At 43.1% G+C, this 27194-nt stretch overlaps 1 protein-coding gene across 1 annotated transcript in view; it reads left to right on the top strand.

Annotated features, from left to right (window-relative positions):
* Positions 1-3406: 3406 nt before the first annotated feature.
* Positions 3407-27194, top strand: part of ky (kyphoscoliosis peptidase) — a 67581-nt gene continuing 43793 nt past the window's right edge. The window contains exons 1-4 of the mRNA XM_068042880.1: positions 3407-3486; positions 4255-4381; positions 5056-5130; positions 5286-5394. Of these exons, the coding sequence (XP_067898981.1) occupies positions 3407-3486; positions 4255-4381; positions 5056-5130; positions 5286-5394 (391 nt within the window). The remainder of the gene's footprint in view (positions 3487-4254; positions 4382-5055; positions 5131-5285; positions 5395-27194) is intronic.

Raw genomic sequence — 27194 nt, 5'->3', positions numbered from 1 at the left:
TCCTTTTTGTCCTTGCAGTAAAAACAGGCTCATATTGACCAGGAAAGGGCCCAAACAGGTGGAGGTGTCCCCTACCTTCAAGTCATCACACCTGTTATGACCAGGTGAGAAAGAGGTCTAGGGTTCCCTTTCAGCCTTCACCTGGTCTTACTGTAACCGGGTTTAATTTTAAACACACCGTGTTTTTAGCTCCCTCTTCGTGGATCCTTGTTCACTGCTTTCCAATTATAATGCAAAGAAACTAGCACACACAAGCTTTCTTAGGTTTAAAGAAGAAAAGTTGAAATTCAGTAAACTTAAACTCTAATTCAGTTAACGCCTACTGATACACGACGCGCCCACGCAACCATGCATACACGATACACACATGCAGATAGAGACAGAAAAGAGCAGAAGAAAAATAAAGTGGAAAAGTTTGAGGCAATCTCTAAAGAGGGTTTTTTGTTACTGTTCTTTTAGCTCACTGTAGAGTCCTTGATTGAAGGTAGATCTTGCGTTTCATTGGGGCCCAGTATTCTTCTTAAACTTTGATCACTATCGGAGACTTTTTTCTCTTGGGTGTTCATGTGTCCTCAGTGGGTTTTGGAGTTTCGTGAGAAAGAGATGGGAGCAGACGGGAGAGGTTGTGGCGAGCCAGCCAGGAGAGGTCTTTTCAATCTAGGAGCAAACAGCTTTCTGCAGGCTCTCGGTTCAAACTGTACAATTCAGAAAAAGAAACACACAGCCAAGCAAGTTAGTCATGTGACTAACTGTTTTGACAATGTCTGTTTGTGGATTGTATTTGAGCAGGGGATAGCTCCTTTCTTCCAACACTGTCTGTTAATATGCAAAAATGTCTTTCTAGCCAGGGGCCTGGCAACCCCCTGTCACAGGCCTTCTCTTCTTCCTGGCAACAATTTGAAATTAATGTCCATGTGGTGAAATTAATGTGCCTCATTCTTGGCAGGTGGAGGCCTGCATGACACACCCATGAAGAAGGACACAATGAAAATACTCAGGATGGCAGACCATGAGGAAGTCGGCCATGGTAAGATGGGCACTCATGGCAGAGATGGTGATTAGAGAGGGCAATGCTCTCATTAAAGGGAGCCTTGCACTCCAACATTTCTGACAGCATATCAAACACCAAGCTGCATTGGGAAGCCTCAGCACTGCAGAGGCTTCTGCTCTCCAAGGCCAGTTCTCATGATCTCTTCTTGTGCCTCCCACAGGTGCAGTCGTTGAGCTAAGGAGACCATCTCTCTCACTGTCACCAGGCCAAAAGCGGCAGCCATGCTCTGAAGAAGCACCATCACACCTTACAAGCGCACTATACGCCAGCACAGACACAGTACTCGCATGCAGTTAGATAGGGTGGCACTGGGTGAGGAACAATGCAAAAGTGGGCAGGAGGAGATGCCAGAGTAACAGGCAGCTGTGGGCAGTTCCCCTTGGCGAAGAGAGTACTGACAGCTGGGCACAGATGCAGGGCCTCAGGGTTCACGGGATAGGAGACTCTACATACAGCAGCAGAAGGAGATGTGTTCCCAGAGGCAGTGTGGAGTCATGGGCAGAGTATGGAGGAGTCCATCCAGCTCATGTGTGCCAGCATGATTGAGGGCTTTGAGTTTTTGAGCTCCTGCATTTAGAGACTGGCCAACCTAATGGACAGCAATGTGCGATACCACTCAGAGTGCATGCAGGAACTGTGCACTGAAGTACACAGAAATACACAGGCTGCATGTCACACTATGTAGGATGGACCAGTCAGTTGAGTTGGTAGCACAAAGTTGTTTGGAAGGGATATCAGTTGTGCACCAGCTGGTGCTCCCCACCAGCCATCCTGAACACCAGCCAAGGGCAAAAGATGGTACCAAAGAGAATGAGGGAGCACCCCTCACCGAGTGCCATAATCATCCTCGGTCTCTTTGGCCCTTCTGATGTCCATGATGGAGGCTGCCCCAACAATAATGCAGGTACAGCAGCCTCTGGAGATGCCCCAATGGCTACTTCCACAATGAGGACAACCGCCACATGCGTCACAGTTGCAAGCCAAGACAAGTGAGCAGGCTACCTCAACCTCCTCTGAGGCTACAGTGGGAGCAGTGTGAACAAGTGTCCAAGCACAGAGGCCACCGCAATACGCAGAGCACTGAGTGGGTCACTGGTGTGTCTTCTTCCTGTAACTGTGCACTGTTTTCTTTTATGTGCACTGTATAAATAATGACACATGAAGTCAGACATGTGAAACTCCTTTTATTAATGGCGGGACAAGAAAAGAGGTATGAAGTAGTGAAGGAAAGCAAGGTTTCCTCAACTGTGACAGTGAAATCTTCGGGCAGATGTGCTTCCTTCATTGGCAGGAAGAGTTTAGATATTCCAGGTTGTCTCTTCAATGGATGTGTTAGCACAGGCCCCTCAGACTGAGTTCCATACCATACCTTACATCCTGGGTCAAAGTGGCTCAGCTGTAAGGTTCCTGAATCAAATGATCCCAGATACTCATGGCATCCTGATGAGGCCTTCGTGCTCCATGCCATGTCTGGCCAACTCCCTGTGCATCTGAAGCACCTCAATGTTCTACATCCTCCCCTCAAACTCCTCTTACTCCTCCTCCTCCAACTGTGCTCCTCTTCTTCCACCATTGAGCTGTGTTCTTCCAGGCCACCACCGTCCTCAAGGTGTTCTGGAGGGCCATATAATGGAGGGCACAGCAAACTACCGTAAAAGCCTGGACCCTTCTAGGAAAATATTGCTAGGCACCACCCGACCAGTCCAGGCACCAGAACCATATCTTGAGAAGCCCGATGACCTGCTCAATGGTTGCCCTAGTGCGTAGATGGCTTTGGTTGTATTGCCTCTGTGCCTGTCTGGGGCTGTCATAGAGAGGTGAATAGCCATCTCTACAAGGAATATCCCTTGACCCTTAGAATTCATCTGCAGATGTAGGGTGGTGTAAAGAGCTGAAACAGCCTGAATTGGTGGAGGATGAAGGAGTTGTGGCAACTACTATGAAAGCGAGTGCACACATGGAGGAAACTCTTGCTGTGGTCTCAGAACAGCTGAAAATAGAGGGAGTGGAAACCCTTCCTATTGATGAATCTGATTGGCCAGTCACTGGGTGCCTTGATGGCCAAGTGGGTGCAAATGATGATGCCAAGCATCTGGGGGAATCCAGGGAGGCAGAGAAACCCATTGCCCTTTGGGTCTGTGAGCCCGCATCTGTCGTTAACTGAATGTACTGTCCAGCTCTGGTAGAGAAGGTATCAGTGACCAGCAGGATGCAGTGGTGTGTAGCCGTTTGTGAGATGCCACCAAGGTCCACAGCTGAACCTTGGATGAAGCCATAAGTGAAGAATTTCAAGACCACAGTAACCTTGACAGCTACTGGCAGGGCAGGGTGACCAGTGCTGTGAGGTATGAGGCCATGATGAGGGCACGGATGTCTATGACTATCTGCCTGGAGAGCCACAGTCTCCTGCAGCATTGGGACTCAGTCATCTCCAGGTAGCTCCATCTTTGGAGGTAGATCCTATGCTGAGGGTATGGCCTCTGTGTCCTTCCTGCCCATGGTCTCTCTCCCCTGCCCTTCCTGATGCCCAGAATTCTGCCCTTCCTGTGGAGGGTGTTGCTCCTCATCGCCACTGGGCCCAAAATCTAACAGTCATGCTTCCATTGCCAGCTGCAGCCTTGCTTGTGCTCATGAGCTTGTCAGCCTTGCACCTTGTTATGCCTCTCAATGCCAGGAAGGTGATGGCTCGCTGCACTGCCCGAGTGATTACTGCCCACTCTCCCTACCACCTGCACTGCACCACTGGCATTTGTTTGCCAATGGCCCAGTCCCCTTTGCATCATTCACCCTTTCATGGGGCTGAGTTACTTCCCTGGGGCAGCCATGACTGGCTCTCCACTGTGTGTTCATCTCCATTCAGCTGGTCTACCCCAAACAGTAGGTGTAGCCCGTGCGTCCCCATGAAAATCACAACATCTCCCTTAACAAGCTCACAATTATTCATGGCAGATTCATTATGTTATTAAAGATACACAGGTGAAGAGCATTGTTTAATTAAGGACTTCGAGAGGCTATAAAGAGAGCCTGATGGGGCACCGGGGGGGAGAAAGCAGGAGGCAGAGATATGTAATGCTGCATTCTCTGAATATACCAACTATTAAGAAAAGAATTGATGTCTCGCTTCATTCTTCACCATTTGGCTTGAATCCATTGAGCAACAATGAACTCTTTAACCATCTTAATTGGCCTTTATAATGAATCAGGCAGGATGGCAGGGCCACCCTCCCCTGCCCTGGTGAACGTGACTGGTGCCAGGAATGGTGTCGGGAAACCAGCACACCAACCAATGCTGGTATTTTCAACTCCCATGTGCTTCCATTCCCACCCCAGGTGGGACCTGAAAATTCAGCCCAATGAGTCTCAGATTCTCATCGTGGGGTTTTAATGCTGAGTGATGATCGCCTTATAGAAACACTGTAACAGAGACAATACAGTAATTATTGGGTGCCAGTGCTGTGCAGTTCAATGAGTGATGAACGAGAGATATAGATAGATCACCAATAGGTGAAGCAGACCTCATGCTTCAAATGATAGTAGACTCTTTGCTGTCTATGCTCTACAGTCCCTGTCCACTGACCAACTAGACCAGGGTTTTGGAGGTGCATTACTTCAAAGTCTACAATGGAATTCTTTAATATCTTTCTTCTTTGTAAAGAAAAGGAAGGCTTGCATTTATATAACAGTTTTCACAACCTCAGGATGTCCTAAAGCATTTTACAACACATGAAGTTTAATTTCTCATCTGAAAGATGACACTTCCAACAGTACAGCACTCCCTCACTACTGCATTGGAGTCTCAGTCTGGATTATATGCTCAAATCTTTGGCATGGGGCTTCAGACCACAATCTTCTGACATAGAAGCAAGAGCATTACCCACTGAGCCTCAGCTGACACATACATAAGCATTGTTTGCAAACAGCAATGTTACATCCTCAATTATATTTTTAAAAATTACTTCTTTCATAAACGTTTTTTAAATCTCTTTTCTTGTACGAAAATGCAGGAGTTCCCAATAGCTGACTTGTTGAATCACAAAAAACTCAAGAGTACCGTGTGGGATTTTTACGCAATGCAAAAAGTGATAAATGACATTCTTCCACCTTCTGTCCTTTAAATTTTATTTTCCCCTCTTGGTTAGATGCCAAACATGCAAATGTAGCTCTTAGATTAAGGAAAAGCTTAAAACAGTTACAGTGATATTCATTCACCATTACATACCTTTTGTCCTAACAGGTTGCTCCAAAGAATAGTGTGGAAGATCTCGTGAAAGAACTGCTGAAGTATGCAAGCTCAGATCTGGAAAAAATTCGAGCGTTATGGATCTGGATTTGTTGTCACATTGGTAAGTATTCAGCTAAATAGTCATTAAAATTCTGTGCAGGAATAATTTGCATCACAAGTAAAATGCATATGATTTTGCTGCCTGAAATGCCTTTATTAGCACTTATATGTGTGAACAATCAGAAGTTGTTTGAAAAGTGCCCTGAAATGAGTTTAATGACATTTACCCTGCCTCTGGCCTTCTTACCTGCAAAACTGTAACAAAACAGGATGTGCTCAACCATCCATTTAACGATCACCAACAACAAGGACAATGTAGCATAGTAAACCACCCCAAGGCGTTTCACAAGAGCATTGTCAAACACAAAAGAGGTATTAAGACAGATGAACCTTGGACAAAGAGGTAGGTTGTAAGGAGTGTCTTAAAGGAGGAAAGAAAGGAAGAAATAGAGAGAGGTGAGGCCATAGAGAGATTTGAAAAAAGAATGAGAATTTTATTCCAAATATAGTAGTTCCACTGGTTCCCCCTTATCCATCCTACTAGTTACATCCTCAAAAAAAACTCCTTAACAGATTTGTCAAACATAATTTCACTTTCAAAAATTCCAGTTGAGTCTGCTTAATCATGTTATAATTTTCGAAGTGCCCTAATACCGCATCCCTGATAATGGATTCAAACATTTTGCCTACTACTGATGTTGGGCTAACTGGCCCATAGTTCCACATTTTCTCTCTCCCTCCTTTCTTAAATTGCAGGGTTATGTTTGCTGCCTTCCAATCCTTGGGAACTGTTCTAGAATCTCAGGAATTCCGGAAGATCAAAACCAATGCATCCACTATCTCTGCAGTGACCTCTTTTAAGACCCTAGGATGTAGGTCATCAGATCCAGGGGATTTATTGCCACTTAATTCCATTTGTTACAACCAAGGTGGGAGCAATGCACAGTCAATTCAGTCCCATCACTCCACAGGTCACTGCATATTATTAAGGTTTTCCCACCCAACCGTTAAACAGCCAAATTAAACACTCCAGTAACCCCACAGAATAAAACAGACCAAACCAGGTATCTTCAGATAACAACAAATTAACTATTCATTGAAAACTACATCTTAAACACTATTAAGATAACCCTATCTCTAAAGACCTTATAACTTCTTATTTTAACCTAACTCCCCCATTCACACACATACACTCAAAAATCAACGGTTAATCGTTTTTTAAAATTATGTTTTTAAACTTTCTGTTTCTTAAGAATAAATAAATAACTGGGTTATAAGTCTTTGTGGGTGACTTTCCTAATGGGTGAGGTATCATAGTGTAAAAATAATCAAATGCCACTTGAAGTCTCCACGCGGATTTGGTGAAACCGTCCTTCAATAGATAGGCGTTCAAAGCACTTTGGCTGCAGCAGGCATCAAACAGTCCTCTAAACAAGGAGTATTGCAATGGGTCCACTCGGATGTGAAAACCAACAGTCTCTCAGTCGAAACTTTACTGCAAATTCCAGAAAACATAATCAGTCAAGAGAGTTTCAATCTTGAAGCAAAGACTTCTTGGATTAGAAGTAAATAAAAGGAATTTTGCTATCTCCAGCAATACAAATGGTCTCTTCCGAAAAGGTTTTTTTTTTCTCCTTAGGCAATTAACATGGCCTGTAGCTCATTGTCGAATTTATGCTGAGAGAAATAGACAGCTCCTTCCTCCAGTAAGCACGCTTCACTATTGTCTCTCAAAACTGGTTTTAGCTGTTTTTTACATACAGTCAAATTGAAACATTATACCTCCTCACTCTCCTGCTGTTGGCTCGGTAACAAGTGCAGCTGTGGCACACTGTTCTCAGAAATCTAAAACTTCTCTCTCTGGTTTAAAGTTACATTGTTTTTAACAGTGTCTTAAAGGCACACTGTTTCAAACAGAGGAGAAAAAAACCCAGTTCCATGTCATATTAAATAAATTAGTATATAGTACTGGAGAAATTAAGTTCCTCATTCTCGCTCTACTCTTGGCCCTTTATTATTTGAGTCATAGAGTCATAATGCACGGAAAGAGACCATTTGGCCCGTCATTGGCTCCCTGTAGAGCAATCCAGTTTTCTTCATTCCCCTGCTCCATCCCCATAGCCTGCAAGTTAACTTCCCTCAAGGGCCCATCCAATTTCCTTTTGAAATCATTGATTGTTTCCATTTCAGCCACCCTCATAGGCAACAAGTTCCAGGTCATTATCACTTGCTGCATAAAAAAGTTCTTCCTCACATCTCCCCTGTCGCAATAAAAGCAAAATACTGCAGATGCTGGAAATCTGAAATAAAAACAGAAAGTGCTTGAAATACTCAGCAGATCAGGGAGCATCTGTGGAGAGAGAAGCAATGTTAACATTTCAGGTCTGTGACCTTTCATCAGAACTGTCAAAGGTTAGAAAAGAATTAGGTTTTAAGCAAGTGAAGGGTGGGGGTAATGTGGAAGAGAACAAAAGTGAAGGTGTGTGATAGGGCAGAGGGCAGGAGAGATTAAATAACAAAGCTGTCCTGGGATAAAGACAAAGAATGTGTTAATACTTGTGGTGAAAGACAAAGCATTAGTCCAGAGAGAGTGTTAATGACAGAATAATGAGCAGCTCTGTTCACATGAAAAAACAGGCACATGGTAAAAAATAAAAAAATAATAAAATAATAGAAAACTCTTTAAAAAAAGGCGAGTAATGCTCTGAAATTGTTGAACTCAAGTTGAGACTGCAAGGCTGTAGAATGCCTAATCGAAAGATCAGGGGCTGCTCCTCAAACTTGCCTTGATGTTCACTGGAACACTGCAGCAGGCCAAGGAAAAAATGTAGACACGAGACCAGGGGGCAGTGTTGAAATGGCAACCAACCGGAAGCTCAAGGTCATACTTTCAGACTGAGCAGAGTTGTTCAGCCAAGCTGTCACCCAATATGCGTTTGGTCTCCCCAGTGCAGAGGCGACCGCATTGTGAGTAGCGAATACAGTATACTAAATTGAAGGAATTTCAAGTAAATCGCTGCTTCACCTGGAAGGAGTGTCTGGGGTCTTGGATGGTGAGGACAGAGGAGGTAAAAGGGCAAGTATTACATCTCCTGCGATTGCATGGTAAGATGTTGTGGGAAGGGGACGAGGTGTCGGGGTGATGGAGAAGTGGACCAGAGTGTCACGGAGGGGAGGGGAAGAGAAGATGTGTTTGATGGTGGCATCACGCTGGAGGTGGCGGAAATGGCGGAGGATGTGGAGGCTTGTGGGGTGGAAAGTGAGGACAAGGGGAACCCTCTCATGGTTCTGGGAGGAAGGGGAAGGGGTGAGGGCAGAAGTGCGGGAAATAGGTCAGACATAGTTGAGGGCCCTGTCAACCACAGTGGGGGGGGGGGGGGGAATCCTCGGTTGAGTAAAAAGGAAGACATGTCAGAAGCACTGTTGTGGAAGGTTACATCATAAGAACAGATGCATCGGAGACGGAGAAACTGGGTGAATGGGATGGAGTCCTTACAGGAAACAGGGTGTGAAGAAGTGTAGTCGAGGTAGCTAAGGGAGTCGGTGAGCTTATAATGAATATTAGTCGACAATCTATCCCCAGAGATGGAGACAGAGAAGTCAAGGAAGGGAAGGGAAGTATCAGAGATAGACCATGTAAAGGTGAGAGAAGGGTGGAAATTGGAAGCAAAATTAATGAAGTTGTCCAGTTCGGGGCAAGAGCAGGAAGCGGCACCGATACAGTCATCATTGTACTGGAAAAAGAGGTGAGGGAGGGTCCTGAGTAGGACTGGACAAGGAATTTTAGACATCTCCCACAAAAAGACAAGCATAACCAGGACCCATGCGGGTACCCATAGCAACACATTTTATTTGAAGGAAGTGAACGGAATTGAGTATCTTTTGCCCAAAACTTTAACTCTATGCTTCCTTATCCTTGTACCTTCAACTAATGGGAAGAGCTTTTCTTTGTCTACCTTATCTAAAGCTGTCAGAATCTTGTACACCACTATCAAATCTCCCCACAATCTCCTTTGCTCCAAGGAGAACAACCCCAGTTTCTCCAACCTAACCTAGTAGCTAAAATTGCCCATCCCTGGAACTATTCTGGTAAATCTCCTTTGCACCCTCTCAAGGACCTTGACATCCTTCCTAAAGTGTCATGACCAGACTGGAGGCAATACTCTGGTTGTGGCCTAACCAAAGCTGTATAAAGGTTCAGCACTTCTCTGCTTTTGTACTCAATACCTCTATTTATGAAGCTCAAGATCCCATTTGCTTTTCTAACTACTTTCTCAAACATGTTTTGCCACCTTCAAAGATCTATGCACATGAATTCTCAGATTGCTCTGTCCCTGTACACTCTTTACAACTGTACTATTTAGTCTATATTGCCTCTCCATATCCCTTTTGCCAAAATGCATCACCTCACACTTCTTTGTACTAAATTTCATCTGCCACTTGTCTGCCCATTCTGCTGGCCATATCTATTCCTGTTGTAGTCAATTGGTATCATTCTCACTGTGTACCACACTTCCAAGCTTGGTATCATTGGAACATTTGGAAATTTTACTCTGTATTCCAATATCTAAGTCATTTATATATATCAAAAAAACAGTGGCCCCAGCACTGACCATTGGGGAACACCATTGTCGATCATCCTGTATTCTGAAAAACAACCATTTCCCATGACTCGCTGTTTTCTGTCCTTAAGCCTTTTTTTTTATCCAATTGGACATTGACCCTCCTATTCCATGAACCTCAATTTTGATCACCAATCTTTTATGTGGAACTTTATCAAACACCTTCTTAAAATCCATAAAGATAATATCCACTGCATTTCCCCTCATCAACCTTCTCTATCACTTTATCAAAAAATGCAATTAGATTAGTTAAACACAATTTGCATTTTACAAATCTGTGCTGACTATCCTTAATTAACTCAAACCTCTCCATGTGCCTATTGATTTCTTTTCTCTGATTATTGTTTCGAAAACCTTATCCAACACTGGTGTTAAACTGACTGGCCTGTAGTTACTAGCACTGTCATTATGCCCTTTCTTGAACAAGTGTGTCACAATTGCCACGATCCAATCCTCTGGCATCTCCCCCGTATCTCAGGAAGATTGGAGGATTATGGTAAGCCCTTCTACTATCCAGTCCCACCTCCCTTAGCAACCTAGGCAGCAAGTCATCCAGACCAGGCAACCTATTCACTCTAAAGGTAGCTAGCCTTTCCAGAACATCCTGCCTATTAATTTTCATCCCATCCATTACCTCTATTATCTTCATTTCTACTGATATTTTGGCAGCATCCTCTTCCTTAGTAAAGACCGATACTAAGTACTCATTTTAAGTTTTCTAGTCTTGTCCTGTGCCTCAAAGTATATTATGTTTTTGCCAGGTTGCTTGATATTTTTTATATCTGACTTATTTCAGAGAAATGCAGATATCACACTTGTTCTAAATCAACAACTAATTTATTTACAGTACTTGAAAATATCTCAGCACTTACAAAATCTCAGTACAATGATTTTCAAGAACACTCTATACAAAACACAGTTTGTGTTTACTGGAACCTTCCAGCATCTAGTTTAGTTTCAGTTTCATAAACTCTTAAGCTCCACCCATAGGCTTAAGCAATCAAGCAGTGAACACTGATCATTGGACAGACTAATACAATCAAACCCAGGTCAATCAACCCATTGAACACTACAATTTCCCTTTTAGACTAAAAACATTATTTTTGAATGAAAGTATTCTGAACAACGAACATATATACATCAAATCATTTCTTAGTGTTCAACTTGACTGTTTTCTTTAAGTACAGTAATAATCATTGAGCTAGGAAGGTGTCTTAGTTCTGCGATTAGATTTATGAATATGAGGTTGTGAATCTGTTTGATCAGCTCGATGAGGTGGATTATTAACATCATTCATAGGAAAAGGAAACCACTATCCTCAAAATATCCTGGTCTGCTCCCTATCAAACATCTCGCATTCCATTTGGTGTTGTCATCCAACAGATAAGCATTTGTACCGAGAAACCGCTTGATCTACTTTGGACCTGATACTGATGAAGCAAGTTTGTGGTTGCGATTTGCTCATTTGATTAGAACCTAATCTCCTGCTTTAAATTGTGGTTCCCTTGCACCTGTACATGTGTCAAAGTATGCTTTTGCTTTACCTTGTCACTTTTATTGCAATATTTAAACCAGACTGATTTTAATAATTTCATCTGCTTTTGCTCCGACATTCTCGTTAACTGGTAGTGATGGCCTAAGAATAGCAGTGGCGTGTGAAAGTTACAACCTGTGATAAGTTCATCTGGTGTCTTTCCAGTCAGAGAGTGTGCAGGCTTTACTCCAGCTGCTGTCACTCTGTAACCTAGAATGTCATTCTCATGTGCCGCAAATATGCATTTATCCTTGTTGAGCATCAAATTGTGTTTTGAGTGTCGAGTGAGCACTGCTGGTAATCGTTGATCGTGTTCAGCTTTGTCCCTTCCATGGACAACTACATCATCAAGTAGGTTGAGCATCCCCTCAACATCTGACAAGACTGAAGAAACTGTTTTCAAGTATACACTAGGTGTGAACTTAGTCCGTAGGGCATTCTGCGGTACTGAAACACCTTCATGAGTAACAAAAGCTACATCGGCTTTGTTCTGCTAGAGGCATCTGAAGCTAACTTCATCACATATCAAGCTTTGTGAAGACTGTGGAGTCATGAAATGATGCTGACAGTTCTTGAGTTGTAGGAAGTGGATACTTGTCTGGGATGATAGCTTTGTTGACTGCCTTAAGATCAATGCATAGTATAATTTCGTCATTTTTTCATCATGCAATGACTAGATTTGACATCCACGGCGATGAGTCGATTCGTTCAATGATACCGTCTGCTTCTAGTCATTTCAGCTCCAGTGACACTTTAGCACGGATTGCTAACAGCAACCATCTCAAATTGTGTGAAACTGGTTGAATTGATGTGTCAACGCAAGGAGCATGACAGTAACCTTTAATCTCCACAAATCCAGTAAATAAGGAAGGATACTGGCGTGTATAATCTGCATCATCAATCCCATTAATGTGTGCTCTGGTGGGGTCAGCGAGTTTGAATCCAAGCCTATAAAAAATGTTTACCCCCATAAGGCTTTGGCCTTTAGCTACATAGAAAATGAACCTGTCTGGGGTGATATTTTTGTGGAACTGTGATCATCCCCAAAATTGGAATGATAGAGTCATCATAAGCTTGAAGAGTGTCTGTTGCAGGAGTGAGAGAGAATTGCAAAAAATACTGATGCTCGAGTTTGTCACTCAAAATAGATACTTTCGCGCCAACATCGACAAGAAGTGACAGTGAGGTGTCTGCAATCTCGACTGACCACTCCTTAAAATGACCTGGTTCTTTACTTTTTGTGATGGTATATACATCTTGTACCTCACTTTCAGGAAGAGACTCCTCCACATGTCGAACCAATGAAGACTTTTCCTTCGACGATCTGCACGTCTTTGCAAAATGGTTCCACTTTAGGCATGAGTTGCATTTTTTTCCTTGAGCTGGACATGGCGTTGTGACTCGATGAATATTTTCACAATTTGGGCACAGTTTTGAAGGTATCTGACCATGATGAGGCACATTTTGATGAGGTTGCTGAGGTCTCCTTGTCCGTAACCCTTGAACTGAAGCTGGTTGGGCAAGCTGTGTCTGCAACCCTGAGCCTAAGAGTACAGGTGTGTGTAACCTCTTTTAATCTAACATGGAAGATTCGATTTGGACTGCCAAGGTTGTGGTTTTTTCCAAGGTTAAATCATCATGCTCCACGAGAAGGCATTCCCTAATTTGTAGAATTGAAGTTTTTTCCATTAATTGATCACAAATAGTTCATTGGATAGAGTGCCAAATTGACATGTCGATGCCAATTGCTGCAATGCTGCCATGAATTGTTTAATGGGCTCACTATGTCCCTGGGATCTCTGGTGGAATGTGTATTGCTCTATCATCGCACTTTTCTTTGGCCCGAAGTATTTTTCGAGAGTAGTTACTGTCGTATCAAATGTAGAATTGTCTTCTGTGAGCTGCTCAAATATTCACTGGCCTTCTGTTCTGAGCCAATGTACAAGTATCGCTTTCTCGTGGTTTGCTGCTACATCCGAAGCAAGTAGTTCTTGAACCCCAAAATCCATCGCTGCCAGGTCAAGGGAGGATTTCCAGGCTTTGAAATAAATAATTCTGGAGCTGATAAAATTAAACTTTGCCGAACCATCCTTGTTGTCACTTTTTGTTTTATTTTTGCAGGGTTGCTGGATATTTATATATCTGATTTATCTCAGAGAAATGCAGATATCACACTTTTTCTAAATCAACAACTAATTTATTTACAGTACTTTAAAATATCTCGGCACTTACAAGATCTCAGTACAATGTCTTTCAGAACCCTCTATACAGAACATAGTCTGTGTTTACTGGAACCTTCCAGCATCTAGTTTAGTTTCAGTTTCATGAACTCTTCAGCTCTACCCATAGGCTTAAGCAATCAAGCAGCGAACACTAATCAGTGGACAGACTAATACAATCAAACCCAGATCAATCAACCCATTGAACACTACACATATATCACCCTCTTTGTCCCTAATAGGCTCCACCTTGCTTCTCACTGTCTTGTTACTATTTACATGCCAATAGAATTTTTTTGATTTCCCTTTATGGTATCTACAATTCTATTCTCATATACTCTCATTATCAGTCTTATTTTCCTCCACTTCTGCTCTCAACTTATTGCATTTGCTTGGTTCTCACTTCCCACTTACTTGCATCATGCACCCTCTATTGTTGTTTCATCATATTCTCTATCTCCCTGGTCATCCAAAGAGCCCTTGTTTTGGCTCCCTTACCTTTACCCCTTGTTGGAATGTTTCTCATGGTTCCAACAATGAAGACAGATACAAAGTATTTGTTTGTGTCTCTGTCATTTCCTTATTCCCCATTATAATTTCACCTGTCTGCCTCAAATGGGTCCATGTTTACTTTCATTTATTTCTTCCTATTTACATACCTACATAAATGTTTACAATCTGTTTCATGTCTCTTGCTAGTCTACTTTCATATTCTCTTTTCTATTTCCTTATCAATAGCTTGGTCCTCCTTTGCTGAATTGTAAAATCCTACCAATTCTCAGGCTCATCACTCATTTTGGCAACATGATAAGCCTCTTGCTTTGATCTAATATTATCTTTAACTCCTCTTGTTAGCCATGGTTGGGTCACTTTTACTGTGGAGTTTTTGTGTCTTAATAGAATGTTTATTTATTGCCAATTATATATTAATTCTTTAATTGCTAACCATTGCTTCTCTACCATCATATCTTTTCATGTGGTTTCCCAATCTACCTTACCCAACTCGCCCCTCATACCTACGTAGTTTTCTTTGTTTAGATTTAGACCCTGGTTTTAGATAACTAAATCACCTGCAAACTCAATATAAAATTCTATCATATTATGGTCACTCTTCCCTAGAGGTCCCTTTAGTACAAGGTTATTAATTAACATGTCATCATTGCACAAGACTAGATTGAAAATAGCTTGCTCCCTGGTTAGTTCCTTGGCATACTGATCTGGAAACTATCTATAGGGTCTGATCAACTGTGTCAAATAATACGGGATATTATTTGTCACTTTGATAAGAGCCGTTTCAGTATTGTGGCAGGGGGAGAAACCTGATTGGAGGGATTGAAACATGGAGTTCCAGGAAAGATGGGCACAGACTTTGGAGGCAATAACATGTTCAAGGGCTTTGAAGAGGAAAAAGAGGTTGTAGATAGGCCGGCAGTTCACAAGGACAGAGGGGTCAAGAGTTGGGCTTTTTAAGGACAGAGTTGATGGCGGCAGATTTGAAAGAGTTGAAGGACAGTACCTGAGGAGAGAAAACCATTAATAACATCAACTAACATAGAAGTCAGGATGGAAGTTGTGAGTTCAACAATTTAGTGGGAATCGGATCGAGGGAGCCGTTGGTGGATCTCATTTGCAAAATGAGCTCGGAAAGGGCAAGAGGGGAAAGAGGAGAGGGTGGTGTGAGTTTGGGGCTGGAGCAGGGGAGAGCCTGAGAGGAAATTTGGCCCCATGAACTAGTGGAAGGGAGAGAAGTGGCAGAGGCAGCTGATCAGATGGTCTTAATCTTAGTGACAAAGAAGTCCATGAGTTCCTTACAATTGTTGTTGAAGCTGAGGGTAGGGGGATGGGGGGAGGGGTTTACATTTGCAGTAGAGAGCAGAGGTCGATGGTTGTCATTGCATTCCAGGATGTTGCTGGAATAATGATCAGTTTTAGAAGATGCAAGCAGGACCCGACAGTCTTTTATGTGGTTCAGCCAGATTTGTTGGTGAATGGTTAAACCAGCTGTCTGCTATATCCATTAAAGTTTGCATTCCTTGGACTTAAGGGAGCAGAGATGATGGCATTCTGGTGGGGGGGGGGAGGGTGGGGGAAGGAATGGCCAAGATAAGAGATAGTAATGGTTTAATGAAGACTAAAGCATCAAAGTTGGAGGTGAGGTTATATTTGAGCGGATCGGCAGATGCAGAAATGTCAAGGGAGCGGATGGCCAAAAGCTAGACTGTTCGGATTTTGAACGTGCTGTTGTCAGTGAATTGGGGGAAAATATTTCAAGGGTGGATACAGAGGGAGGTAGGATTGAAATGTGGAAGGAGGATGTGGCTTGAGTGCGATACAAGGAAGTGAGCAGAGACACCCTTTTTTTTATTCAATTGTGGGATGTGGGCATTGCTGGATAGGTCAGCATGTATTGCCCATCCCTAATTGTGCTTGAACTGAGTGGCTTACTCGGCCATTTCAGAGCCAACCACATTGCTGTGGGTCTGGAGTCACATGTAGGTTAGACCGGTTAAAGATGGCAGTTTTCCTTCCCAAAAGGACATTAGTGAACCAGATTGGTTCTAATGACAATTGACAATGGTTTCATGGTCAACATTCAACTAGCTTTTAATTCAAGATTTATTAATTGAATGCAAATATCACCATCTACCATGGTGGGGTTTGAATCCATGTTCCCAGAGCATTAGCCTGGGGTTTGGATTACCAGTCCAGTGACATTACCACTAGGACACCATATCCTCTGTGAACCACATAATGGGAATAGCGAGGCCATGTGAGATGGCGAGGTCACAGGGGTGGCCATGAATATGAGTTGGGGGAGTATACATGAAAGGAGAGATTAAGGGAGTGTAGTGTATTTAAAGGAGAGAGAGCATAATGAGTTGAGATGGAGGTTGAAGTCACCGAGGATGAGAAGTTACTCAGTGCAGAGGCTGAGGGAGGAAACGATTGAAGACATCTCAGTGAGAACCTTGCCATTGTACTTAGATGATCTTCTTTGTTGCTTTGACACCAGTGTGCCTTGTATCTTTGTACTGTACAGGATTGTCTCTATTTCTTTTGTAAAATATGTTGTACAAACTTATAGTTTAATTATGGACACTGATTCATCTGGAATCTTGAAGAGATTTCTGAACTTCGAGTTTTTTTTAAAGAACTCACTAGAATGTTCCTGGATTTGGCTAGTAAACAAGTCTTACTGGAAGGCACCTGTCTGTGGATAATCACCCAACAGGGGTTATTTTTGACTTGAGGAGATGTTTACAAAGAAGTGACAGGTCGAGATTTATAGAGGTCAGGAGGCTTGACTTCTGACATGTTTTTAGTTTCAGTTTGAACTGTTATGACATTTGGTTTTTGCCTGCCAGAAGAAGAACCAGCAGCTCTCTCTCTTGAAAACAAATCCTGCAGCCAGTGTGTCAGTTTCTTATTTCTTCCTCTATTTGAAGAAATCAAATGTGTGGGAACTGAAACCTTGTTGCTGCATTCCTGCTGTAAAACCTATTTGGAGCCTCGGTTGCTGCATCTCTTGGAAAGCCTAACCAAACTGATCTTCAACATCGCCTGAAAAGAACTGTTCTAGGAAGATCCACGTGAAAACTGCCTTTACACATTTGGTACACCTAACCAAAACAAAGGACATCTTTCCATACCTTCTTTTCAGCGTACGTGTTTTTTTTTCCTTCTGTTTTCTTTGTAATAGCTATAAACAAAAATCCCTTTTATTTTCCCAGTTAACCAGTGTGTATGTATGTGTATATCTGTGTGTGTGTGTGAGGGGCTAGGATAAATATGGAGTTTTAATATTTCAATTTTTGTATTTCAATTGTGTATGTTTTACTTCATTATTGGTTAACCTAATAAATTGCCTCTAACCTCATGTGATCTTACCTTGTGTATTAACCTTTTGTGTGGCACCTTATCAAATGCCTTCTGGAAGTCCAGATATACTATATCTACAGGATCCCCATTATCCACTTTACTTGTTACATCTTCGAAGAACTCTAGCAAATTAGTCAAACACGATTTACCCTTCATAAAATCATGCTGACTCTAATGGTTTGCGTTTTGACTTTCTAAATGTCCTGTTATTACTTCCTTAATAATGGATTCTAACAATTTCCCATGACAGATGTTAAACTAACTGGTCTACAGTTTCCTACTTTCTGCCTCCCTCCTTTTTTGAATAAGGGCGTTATATTAGCTTTTTTCCAATCCACTGGAACCTTTCCCGCATCCAGGGAATTTTGGAATATTATAACCAATGGATCCACTATCTCCACTGCCACTTCCTTTAAGACCCTAGGATGTACACCATCAGGCTTGTCTGCCTTCAATCCCAATAGTTTGCTCAGTACTTTTTCCCTAGTGATGATAATTGTTCTAAGTTCCTCCATTTCTATAACCTCTGCATTATTTGTTACTATTGGGATGGTACTAGTGTCCTCCACTGTGGAAACTGAGGCAAAATACTGATTTAGTGTCTCCGCCATTTCTGTGTTCCCCTCTATTAACTCCCCAGGCTCATCCTCCAAGGGACCAACATTCACTTTAGCTACTCTCTTCTCTTTTATCTACTTATAGAAGCTTTTGCTTCCGTTTTTATATTTTGCGCTAGTTTTCTTTCATAATTTACCTTTGCTCTTTTTATTACTTTTTTAGTAACCCTTTGTTGATCTTGAAAAGTTTCCCAATCTTCCAGCCTGCCACTGGCCTTTGCAATATGGTATGCCTTAGTTTCTGTCTTAATGTTATCCTTAACTTCCTTGCTTAGCCATTGATGTTTTTCCCCCCTCTTAGAACATTTCTTTCTCTCTGGAATATATTTTAGTTGGGAGGAATTGATTATCTCCTTAAACATCTGCCACTGTTCATCAACTGTCCTACCTTTTAGTCTTCCTGCCCAGTCCACTGGGGCCAAATCTGTCCTCATGCCTATGTAATTACCTTTCTTTATTACATTCATTTTACATAGTGTAAACTATTACAATCCTTTAACATCCTTTATTATCCACAGTTGACTGCCTTTACTTTTGGGGGGTTTGTGCCTTGAAGGAATGTACAGTTGTTGTAAACTAGTTTACATAGTAAATTAGGTTACATAGTTTACAGCAACTATACATTCCTTCAAGGCACAAAAACCCCAAAAGTAAAGGCAGTCAACTGTGGATAATAAAGGAAGTTAAGGATTATATAAGATTAAAATAATAGGCCTATAAAGTTGCCAGAAATAGTAGTAAACCTGAGGATTGGGAGAATTTTTGAATACAGCAAAGTAGGACCAAGAAACTGATTAAAAAAGGGGAAGAATAGAACATGAATGTAAACTAGCAGAAACCATAAAAATGGGCTGTAAAAGCTTCTATAGGTATGTAAAAAGGAAACGTTAGACTAAGACAAATGTGGGTCCATTACAGGCAGAGTCAGGAGAATACATAATGGGGAATAGAGAAATTGCAAAGAAGCTAAATGATTACTTTGTGTCTGTCTTCACTGAGGAAGACACAAGAAATCTCCCAGAATTAGAGATCCAAGAGACTAGAGAGAACGAGGAATTGAAGGAAATTAATATTAGTAAGAAGTTTGCAGTGGAGAAAATAATGGGGCTGAAGGTTGATAAGTCCCGAGGACCTGATATTCTACATCCCAGAGTGATGAAAGCAGTAGCTATGGGGATATTAGATGCATTGGTCAACGAGTCATAGAGTTTTACAGAACAGAAACAGGCCCTTCAGCCCAACGTGCCTGCACCGACCATTAAGCACCCGTCCAAAATGAATCCCACTTCCCTGCAGTTGGCCCGTGGCCTTGTATGCGATGGCGTTTCAAGTGCTCATATAAATACTTCTTAAATGTCGTGAGTGTTCCTGGCTCTACCACCCCTTCAGGCAGTGTGTTCCACATTCCAACCATCCTCCAGTTGAAAACATTTTTCCTCAACTCTCCTCTAAACCTCCTGCCCCTTACCTTAAATCTATGCCCCCTAGTTACTGACCTCTCCACTGAGGGAAAAAGTTTCTTCCTATCTATCCTATCAATGCCCCTCATAATTTTGTATACCTCAATCAGGTCCCTCCTCAGCCTTCTCCGCTCCAAGGAAAACAACCCCAGCCTATCCAGTCTCTCTTCATAACTGAAATGCTCCAGCCCAGGAAACATCCTGGTGAATCTCCTCTGCACCCTCTCTATTGCAATCACATCCTTCCTATAGTGTGGTGACCAGAACTGTATACAGTACTCCAGCTGTGGCCTAACTAGTGTTTTATACAGATCCATCATAACCTCCCTGCTCTTATATTCTATGCCTCGGCTAATCAAGGCAAGTATCCCATAAACCTTCCTAACCACCTTATCTACCTGTGCTGCTGCCTTCAGTGATCTATGGACGAGTACATCAAGGTCCCTCTGGCCCTCTTGCCTTGTTAGTTCTCCCAATGTGCATCACCTCATACTTCTCAGGATTAAACTCCATTTGTCACAGCTCCGCCCATATATATCGTCCTGTAACCTAAGGCCTTCATCCTCACTATTTACGACACCACCAATTTTCATGTCATCTGCAAACTTACTGATCATACCTCCTATATTCTCGTCTAAATCATTAATGTACATTACAAACAGCAAGGGTCCCAGCACCGATCCCTGCGGTACCCCACTAGTCAAAGGCCTCTAGTTACAAAAACAACTCTCTACCATCACCCTCTGCCTCCTTCCACGAAGCCAATTTTGAATCCAATTTGCCAAATTACCCTGGATTCTATGGGCTCTTACTTTCTTAACCAATCTCCCATGTGGGACCTTATCAAAAGCCTTACTGAAGTCCATGCAGATGACATCAACTGCTTTACCCTCATCTAGACCTCTAGTCACCTCCTCGAAAAATTCAATCAAATTTGTTGGACACGATCTCCCCCTGACAAAGCCATGCTGACTATCCCTGATCAATCCCTGCCTCTCCAAGTGGAGATTAATCCTGTCTCTCAGAATTTTTTCCAATAATTTCCCTACCACTGACGTTAGACTCACAGGCCTATAATTACCTGGTTTATCCATGCTACCCTTCTTGAATAATGGTACCACATTCGCTGTCCTCCAATTCTCTGGTACCTCTCCTGAGGCCAGAGAGGATCTGAAAATTTGTGTCAGAGCCCCCGCTATCTCCTCCCTTGCCTCACATAGCAGCCTGGGATACATCTCATCTGGGTCTGGGGATTTATCCATCTTTAAGCCCACTAATACAGCTAATACTTCCTCCTTTTCAATGCTAATTTGATCAAGTATATCACAATCCCCCTCCCTGATCACTTTTCTTCTTTCTTTTGGGCCTCCTTATCTCGAGAGACAATGGATACGCGCCTGGAGGTGGTCAGTGGTTTGTGAAGCAGCGCCTGGAGTGGCTATAAAGGCCAATTCTGGAGTGACAGGCTCTTCCACAGGTGCTGCAGAGAAATTTGTTTGTTGGGGCTGTTGCACAGTTGGCTCTCCCCTTGCGCCTCTGTCTTTTTTCCTGCCAACTACTAAGTCTCTTCGACTCGCCACAATTTAGCCCTGTCTTTATGGCTGCCCGCCAGCTCTGGCGAATGCTGGCAACTGACTCCCACGACTTGTGATCAATGTCACACGATTTCATGTCGCGTTTGCAGACGTCTTTATAACGGAGACATGGACGGCCGGTGGGTCTGATACCAGTGGCGAGCTCGCTGTACAATGTGTCTTTGGGGATCCTGCCATCTTCCATGCGGCTCACATGGCCAAGCCATCTCAAGCGCCGCTGACTCAGTAGTGTGTATAAGCTGGGGGTGTTGGCCGCTTCAAGGACTTCTGTGTTGGAGATATAGTCCTGCCACCTGATGCCAAGTATTCTCCGAAGGCAGCGAAGATGGAATGAATTGAGACGTCGCTCTTGGCTGGCATACGTTGTCCAGGCCTCGCTGCCGTAGAGCAAGGTACTGAAGACACAGGCCTGATACACTCGGACTTTTGTGTTCCGTGTCAGTGCGCCATTTTCCCACACTCTCTTGGCCAGTCTGGACATAGCAGTGGAAGCCTTACCCATGCGCTTGTTGATTTCTGCATCCAGAGACAGGTTACTGGTGATAGTTGAGCCTAGGTAGGTGAACTCTTGAACCACTTCCAGAGCGTGGTCGCCAATATTGATGGATGGAGCATTTCTGACATCCTGCCCCATGATGTTCGTTTTCTTGAGGCTGATGGTTAGGCCAAATTCATTGCAGGCAGACGCAAACCTGTCGATGAGACTCTGCAGGCATTCTTCAGTGTGAGATGTTAAAGCAGCATCGTCAGCAAAGAGGAGTTCTCTGATGAGGACTTTCCGTACTTTGGACTTCGCTCTTAGACGGGCAAGGTTGAACAACCTGCCCCCTGATCTTGTGTGGAGGAAAATTCCTTCTTCAGAGGATTTGAACGCATGTGAAAGCAGCAGGGAGAAGAAAATCCCAAAAAGTGTGGGTGCGAGAACACAGCCCTGTTTCACACCACTCAGGATAGGAAAGGGCTCTGATGAGGAGCCACCATGTTGAATTGTGCCTTTCATATTGTCATGGAATGAGGTGATGATACTTAGTAGCTTTGGTGGACATCCGATCTTTTCTAGTAGTCGGAAGAGACCACGTCTGCTGACGAGGTCAAAGGCTTTGGTGAGATCAATGAAAGCAATGTAGAGGGGCATCTGTTGTTCACGGCATTTCTCCTGTATCTGACGAAGGGAGAACAGCATGTCAATAGTCGATCTCTCTGCACGAAAGCCACACTGTGCCTCAGGGTAGACGCGCTCGGCCAGCTTCTGGAGCCTGTTCAGAGCGACTCGAGCAAAGACTTTCCCCATTATGCTGAGCAGGGAGATTCCACGGTAGTTGTTGCAGTCACCGCGGTCACCTTTGTTTTTATAGAGGGTGATGATGTTGGCATCGCGCATGTCCTGGGGTACTGCTCCCTCGTCCCAGCACAGGCATAGCAGTTCATGTAGTGCTGAGAGTATAGCAGGCTTGGCACTCTTGATTATTTCAGGGGTAATGCTGTCCTTCCCAGGGGCTTTTCCGCTGGCTAGGGAATCAGTGGCATCACTGAGTTCCGATTTGGTTGGCTGTATGTCCAGCTCATCCATGACTGGTAGAGGCTGGGCTGCATTGAGGGCAGTCTCAGTGACAGCATTCTCCCTGGAGTACAGTTCTAGGTAGTGCTCAACCCAGCGGTCCATCTGTTTGCGTTGGTCAGTGATTATGTCCCCCGATTTAGATTTGAGGGGGGTGATCTTCTTGATGGTTGTCCCAAGAGCTCTCTTCATGCCATCATACATTCCTCTGATGTTTCCGGTGTCTGAGGCCAGCTGAATATGACTGCATAGGTGTTGCCAGTAGTCGTTTGCGTAACGCCTAGCTGTTCTTTGTGCAGTACTTCTGGCTGCTTTAAGTGCTGCGGATGTTAAATCGCTGGGGGCTTTCTTGTAGTTCAAAAGTGCAATGCGCTTAGCGGCTATGACAGGTTCCAGCTCTTCATTATGAGACTGATCACTACACCTACATCATCCCTCTCCATAATGAACACAGATGAAAAGTAATCGTTCAAAACCTCACCTATGTCCTCCGGCTCGACACACAGATTGCCTCTTAGATCCCTAATGGGCCTCACTTTTTCCCTGGTTATCCTCTTGCCCCTAACATACTTATAAAACACCTTGGGATTTTCCTTTATTTTTCGGCCTGGGATTTTTCATGCCCCCTCTTCGCTCTCCTAATTACTTTTTTAAGTACTCCCCTATACTTCCTATACTCCTCTTGGGCCTCCACTGTTTTCAGCACTCTGAATCTGCCATGCGCCACCTTTTTATTTTCTTATCCAATCCTCTATATCCCTTGACATCCAGGGTTCCCTGGACTTTTTGGTCCTACTCTTCACCTTTACGGGAACATGCTGCACCTGAACCCTCACCATTTCCTTTCTAAATGACTCCCACTGGTCTGATGTAGACTTTCCTATAAGAAGCTGCTCCCGATCATCTGTCAAATTTTATAGATTCTGGAACGGTTCCTGCAGTTTGAAAGATAGCAAATTTCACCCCACTATTTAAGAAAGGGGAGAGAGAAAACAGGGAACTACAGACCTGTTAGCCTTACAGCAGTAGTGGAGAAACTACTGGAATCTATTTGAAAGGATTTAATAAATTTAATAATGATCTGATTTGGCAGAGTCAACATGGATTTATGAATGGGAAATCATGTTTGATGAAACTGTTGGAGTTTTTTGAGGATGTTACCAGCAGAATTGATAAAGGGGAGTCAGTAGACATAATATACTTGGATTTTCAGAAGGCTTTTGATAAAGTCCCCTACAGGAGGTTGGTTAGCAAAATTAAAACACATGGGAGGAGGTAATATACTGGCATGGATTAAGGATTGGTTAACAGGCAGAAAACAGAGAGTAGGAATAAACAGGTCATTCTCGTGTTGGTAGAATGTGACTAGTGGGGTACCAAAAGGATCAGTCCTTGGGCCCCAGCTGTTCACATATATCAATTATTTGGATATGGGGACCAAATGTAATATGTCCAAGTTCGTGAATGACACAAAACTAAGTGGGAATGTGTGTTGTGAGGAAGATGCCAAGCGGCTTCAAGGGGATTTGGAAATACTTACTGAGTGGAAAACTACGTGGCAGATGGAATATAATGTGGAAAAATGTGAGGTTATCCATTTTGGTAGGAGGAATAGATGTGCAGAGTATTTCTTAAATGTTAAGAGATTAGAAATTGTGGATGGACAAAGGGACCTGGGTATCCTTGTCAATAAGTCACTGAAAGCTAACATGCATGTGCAGCAAGCAATTAAGAAGGCTCATGGTATTTTAGCCTTTATCGCAAGAGGATTTGAGTACAGGAATAATGATGTCTTGCCTCAATTGTATAGAACCTTGGTTAGACTGCACCTGGAGTACTGTGTGAAGTTTTGGTCACCTTACCCTAGGAAGGATATTATTGCCAAGGAGGGAGTGCAACAAAGGTTCACTATACTTGTTCCTGGGATGGTGGGACTGTCCTATGAAGAGAGATTGGGGAAACTGGCCCTGTATTCGCTAGAGATTCAAAGAATGAGAGGTGATTTCATTGAAACCTACAAAATACTTAAAGGGATAGACAAGGTAGATGCAGGTAAGATGTTTCCCCTGGTTGGGGAGTCTAGAATCAGGGGGCACAATTTCAAAATAAAGGGGAAGCCACTTAGGACAGAGATGAGAAGAAATTTCTTCACTCAGAGGGTTGTGAATCTTTGGAATTCTCAGTTCACAATGTTTCCAAGTTTCGTATCCTCAGCAAACTTTGAAATTGTGCCCGCTACCCCAAGGTCTAGGTCAGTAATATATATCAGGAAAAGCAAGGGTCCCAACACTGATCCCTGGGGAACTCCACTACAGATCTTCCTTTAGCCCGAAAAACATCCATTAACTATTACTCTTTGTTTCCTGCCACTCAGCCAATTTCGTATCCATGTTGTTACCGCCTCTTTTATCCCATGAGCTACAAGTTTCCTCACATGTCTGTTGTGTGGCACTGTATCAAACGCCTTTTGAAAGTCCATGTACACCACATTGTTACGACCAGGTGAGAAAGAGGTCTAGGGTTCCCTTTCAGCCTTCACCTGGTCTTACTGTAACAGAGTTTAATTTTAAACACACTGTGTTTTTAGCTCCCCCTTGGTGAATCCTTGATCACCACTTTCCAATTATAAGACAAAGAAACCAGCACAAACAGGCTTTCTCAGGTTTAAAGAAGAAAAGTTGAAATTTATTAAACTTAAACTCTAATACAGATACACAACGCGCCCATGCTAGCATGAATATGCAATACACACGTAAAAATGGAAAAAGAAAAGAGCAGAAGAAAAATTTAAAAATAATGAAAGGTTTGAGGCAATCGCTGAAGAGAGATTTTTGTTACTGCGCTTCGAGCTCACTGTAGTGTCCTTGATTGTAGGTAGATCTTGCTTTTCATTGGGGCCCAGTATTCTTCTTAAACCTTGTTCACTGTCGGAGACTTTTCTCTTTTGGGGTTCATGGGTCTTCAGTGGGTTTTAGAGTTCCGTGTGAAAGAGATGGGAGCAGACAGGAGGAGAGGAGGTCTTTTCAATCCAGGAGCAAAGAGCTTTCTGCCAGTTCAAACACTGTCTTGACAATTTAAAACTCCCCAAATTGGCCAGCAGGGTAGTCATGTGACTGGGATAACCACTTCTGGTTTTGTGTATTGGTGGGTCAGGGAATGATCATTTGTCTACAAAAACTGTCTATTAATATGCAAAAATGTCTTTCCAGCCAGGGGCTTGGCAACCCCTTGTATCAGGACTTCTCTTCCTCTCAGCAACAATTTGAAATTTAATGCCCATGTGGCAAAAATTAATATGGCTCATTCTTGGCAGGTGGGGGCCTGCATGATACCTCCACACCCAGGGGAATGAAATGCGATTTGAAAAAAAGGCGCATTTCATTAAAAGGGTTGAGAGAATATATATGATACAGAAAAAAACATGCATTTCTCTCATTCACTCCCATTCAGTCATGAATCCTAAAACTTACAAAAACTGTCTTTTCTGAATGCCAGTGCAGCTTTAATTTTCCCTTTTTGTCTTCCTAGTAACTATGTGGTTCTTTGGGGAAGTTTTTCTTCAGTTCACCCATTTCCATGACTGCCTAGGGCCTTTGTTCCTATTGAAGTCTATTTTTTTCAGGAGTGTTGGTAGTGGTTGGGTCTATCCTGAACTCTCTCTCAGTGCCTTGCTGAGTCCTATAAAGGCTTTGACTTCAGGGGATGGATGTTTCCCTTTTCCTTGGACTGTGGGGGAGGATTCTTTGTTAATCTCCCCTTTGTTCTCTGGGACATTCCTGCTTGCAGGTATGTGTTCAGACCCTACTGCACTCCCCTGTGGCACTTCAACTAGGTGAGCCATCACCCTCCCTGGTTCTCTGCCCCCTAGAGGTCTTTCTTTGTCTCTACAGGTTCCTCTAAATGATGTTAGCAACTCTGGTTGGGTACTTCTAGTGTCTGCATTTACATAGGAGGATGTGAGGTCTAACTTTTCAAATGTTTCAGGGTTGTCTGACCGGACAATAGGGGTTTTCATCCAGGATTCCTCCCGGACTTCATTTAACCTGCCCACTTGGTCAATTTTTCCCCCTTCCCTATCTAACCTTTTGTCAGCCATGCGCCTGCCTGTCCCCTTTTGTTCTCAGCAGGGGTCCCTTACAGTTCACTAGCCCTCGACTGGAGGGACTTAGGGGTGCAGTTTTCACTGTAGCTTGGGGTTTCCCCTCAACCTGGCACATGTGACAACTCCTGCAGTACTCCACCACGTCTTTGTGGAGTTTTGGCCAGTCAAACCGCTGTCTTCTGCGGGTTTTGGTCTTTTGTATACCGGTATGTACAACCACTGTAGTCTCATGGGCACTTCTTAATATTTCTCTCCAGTACCTCTGTGGCATCACT

Source organism: Heterodontus francisci, chromosome 11 (assembly GCF_036365525.1).
Source record: "Heterodontus francisci isolate sHetFra1 chromosome 11, sHetFra1.hap1, whole genome shotgun sequence".
NCBI lineage: Eukaryota > Metazoa > Chordata > Chondrichthyes > Heterodontiformes > Heterodontidae > Heterodontus > Heterodontus francisci.
Note: the sequence above shows the minus strand (reverse complement) of the source record. Positions and strands in the feature narration are given on the sequence as shown.